We start from the raw sequence: 3,316 nt of genomic DNA on the forward strand, positions 1-3,316 counted from the left end.
GGGCTGCACATGTCACGTTGATTCTAGAAAGATGGACATTGGCCCCGTGGGACAGAACAGAAGCAGCTACTAGATGGAAGAAGTTTAGGCCTATCTTGCTATGTATGGAAAGACAAAAGGAATGCTTGTGCCCACCACCAAACTTTTGGGGGGGAGCGACCATATTATGATCAGACAATTTGCCATATGCCTAACATGTGAGCGACCCAATAAGAAGAGAATATCCATACAAATACGTAACAAATATACGTTTATGTATATAGATGCCCTGCATGCATGTGGATTCATTGGAACATGGACAGATTCATGCAGGTGTTTCTTTCCTACACAGGTTCTTGGCATCATGACCATCTTCTTGCACCTCCCACAGGTTCATGGCATCATTAGATTCATTACCATCGAACGCCGATCTTAGATGGATTTGGAGGTGTCTCTAATTATTTTAATCAACTCTCTTTTACTTTAATATTCACTTTCATTCTGGAACCTTTCGGACTTTGGGGCTATGTGGGCCCGCCTTTGTGCTGCAACCCGTCAAGAATTGATAGGTTTCAATTTCAAGCGAGTGTCCGTACGTTGTATAAAAAATGGGGCCTGCCGCCGAAAAGACAAAAGCCAGTGGACGTGGCAGTGGGGCCGTTGGATTTTCGGTGGTTTTCGGGGGAGTCGATTTCAGGTTTTACAGTCCCCCGGTTTTCCATCACATTCTTTACTTGAATGACGAAATTGCCCCTTTACTTTGCAACTCATAATTCCAAGATGAGATGAGCACGCGAACCATCAATTACGTGAAATTTTATAGTGCAATCACTCAAATCGATTATACTAAATCATCCATTAGGCGAAATTAATGTTTTAAAAGTAAAATTCAGTTTATGATGAGGAGCATGGCTACGACACCCTCACAAGCAATGAGACCGATCTGAGAAGGGATACGTTTGTTTCTCTCCTATGGTATTAATTAATAATGATGCAACTATGTAATAGTGCGGAAAGAGAATGTCTCCGAGTCTCGCGTGATTGGGCTACATATAATAGGAGATGTCTCTCGCACCAGGCATGACATGGGATTCGATATGTAACACGACCCGCTGACATGAAATAGATTTGAGGTCCCAAAAACGCACCATATTCTATGAAAAATCAAACTTGACTGAAGACCACCGGTAATAATGATACCCGATTCGAACCTATGCTTTTTGTGCTTGTCGGACATAAAATTTAACCGTTATAATCTCCATTTCGTATATTGATAATATATATTCATATTACTCAAGTACATTTACTTTTAAACTTAGCGATTATTCTGTCATGTTACTTGGTATCGGGAAGTCTGACAGGTCCCCGACTAATTCAATTTCGAGTCGGATTAGCTATTAATAAGGAGTAACATCCTTTATTCATAAGATTTGAATCCGAAATCTTTTTTAAGAAGAACATATGTCGAATCATTAGTTGACCCATTACATTAGTTATTATCTAGTATTTGTTTAAACTTCTAATTAGTTTGAACCATAAGAACAAGAATTAACTTAACCTATCAGATCCTTTGATTTGACATTTCAAACGTTGAGGACATAACAACAACCGTTGGGACAAATATGACCCCTACAATGGTCGATAAGCAAATAATTCCATTAATTACTTTACAAAGCAAGCCAAAGCTCAAAATGCAATGACCCTGCAATTCCCCGAAGAGAAATCATTTTATATTCAAACAATTAATTAATTTGTTTAAAAAGCTTACGGAGAGTTAATTCCCCTTAAACCATTGAACTGCCGTATCAATGATTTACGTTCAGATAAGTTCTGAAAGCCATAATTTTGCGAAGTGTAAAGCGCATAATTCCTATCTATGCTATTTTTTTTTTATCTGGCAGCTAACATGAAAACCTCGGAATACCTTAAATTCGACGTGAGACAAATCAAACAAGTTGAACGAAAGGAATTTAACGACACAAACTTTCTGTAAACAGAAATAAGATGACCCATTCTTGAATCGAAAGTAGAGGAGGATGAAGTGTGAACGCAAACTTTTTCAAAAGAGGGACAAGCAAACGGGGACAATTAAGCATAAATAGGTTGCTTGATGCCCACTCAATTCCATCAATGAAAAAAAAAAAAGAAAAGAAAAAGGAAAATTCAAAATTAAAATTTTAAGAAGTAACCGAAAGCTCTTCTTCCCCCTACCTTTCGCCCCGAGTCGCAAAGTCCAAGTTACAAAAACCACCTAATAAATACAAAAAAAAAAAAAATAATAATCCACAGGAAAAAAATAATAATAAAGAATTCTTCCCACTTCAGAGCACTCATCCTTATCCATACTTCTCCCATCTTATCTATCCCCTATAAAATTACTTCCAAACCTGTGACCGACACAAACACATCACAAACAGAGCATCCATCACCGGGCGGGCAAGCCAACTGATTTGAACCGACAGCAGTCTCAGAAGAACAGAGAGCAAAGATACATGGCGGACATTGCAATGCTTGTGGCGGAGGAGTACGAGAGGAGGATCAAGATCAACAGCAGCTGCTGCTCCGTCAACAAGACCCATCAGGATCAAGCTCATCAACACGGAGGAGGAGGGCTCAAGCTCATCAACATGGGCTTGGTTTCGAGATACGTGTCCGATCTGGGGGAGATGAAGCAGAGGCTGGAGGGTGTCGGCAAGTGGGTGTTGGCACTGCAGGAGCCCAGGTCCCCATTTGGGATTGCTGCCTCTCATGGGTTCTTCTCTGCTTGAAACCTCCTCCTCCTTGTTTTTGACTGCGTTGTTTAACTTAATTGATGTTGTAAATATTGTCATCATCTGCTAATGTGGGAAGTAGAGGAGGGGCGGTGCTCTCAATGTTCAATTTTTTTTTTTTGCATCCATATATATATATATTCAAGAAATGGAAAAGTTGAGATCATGTCATGGCAAGTAACTATTGGCCCGTTTTTCTGCCTTTTTCTTGAGATTCAGTATACATATCAGTATCATTTTTTTTTTTCTCTTCATATGGATTAGGAAAAATGAAATGAAAGAGTCCAATCAACAACCAACTACAAGATTGGTTCGAGCCTTCAGCGCTGCGTTCTCTCCGGAAAGATTTCGAGTTCGATTCTCTGTGGATGGAAAATCCTTTATCGGAGAAATTTATCCTTTAATGGACCGGTCTGGTTTGAATTGAACTATTCGGGATTTGTTGGGCCACTGAATACCACACTTATAGTCAATAACCTAAGAGTGAGGCAAGGCAAGTTGGGAACGAGCTGAAACATACGAGTCGAGAACGTTGAGTCATTTTGAAAAGGAATTTTTTATTTTTT

General features: G+C 39.5%; 1 protein-coding gene across 1 annotated transcript; it reads left to right on the forward strand.

Moving 5' to 3' along the window:
* The first annotated feature begins 2,344 nt into the window (after window positions 1-2,344).
* Window positions 2,345-2,948, forward strand: LOC116206935. The gene has a single exon (XM_031539771.1). It carries the CDS (start codon window positions 2,472-2,474, stop codon window positions 2,745-2,747), a length of 276 nt encoding a protein of 91 aa, XP_031395631.1. The 5' UTR covers window positions 2,345-2,471; the 3' UTR covers window positions 2,748-2,948.
* Window positions 2,949-3,316: the final 368 nt, after the last annotated feature.

This window comes from Punica granatum, chromosome 5, assembly GCF_007655135.1.
Source record: "Punica granatum isolate Tunisia-2019 chromosome 5, ASM765513v2, whole genome shotgun sequence".
NCBI lineage: Eukaryota > Viridiplantae > Streptophyta > Magnoliopsida > Myrtales > Lythraceae > Punica > Punica granatum.

Bases quoted from the DNA above. Each gene is read 5' to 3' on its own strand.
- LOC116206935 (XM_031539771.1), top strand. From the start codon at position 2,472: ATGGCGGACATTGCAATGCTTGTGGCGGAGGAGTACGAGAGGAGGATC.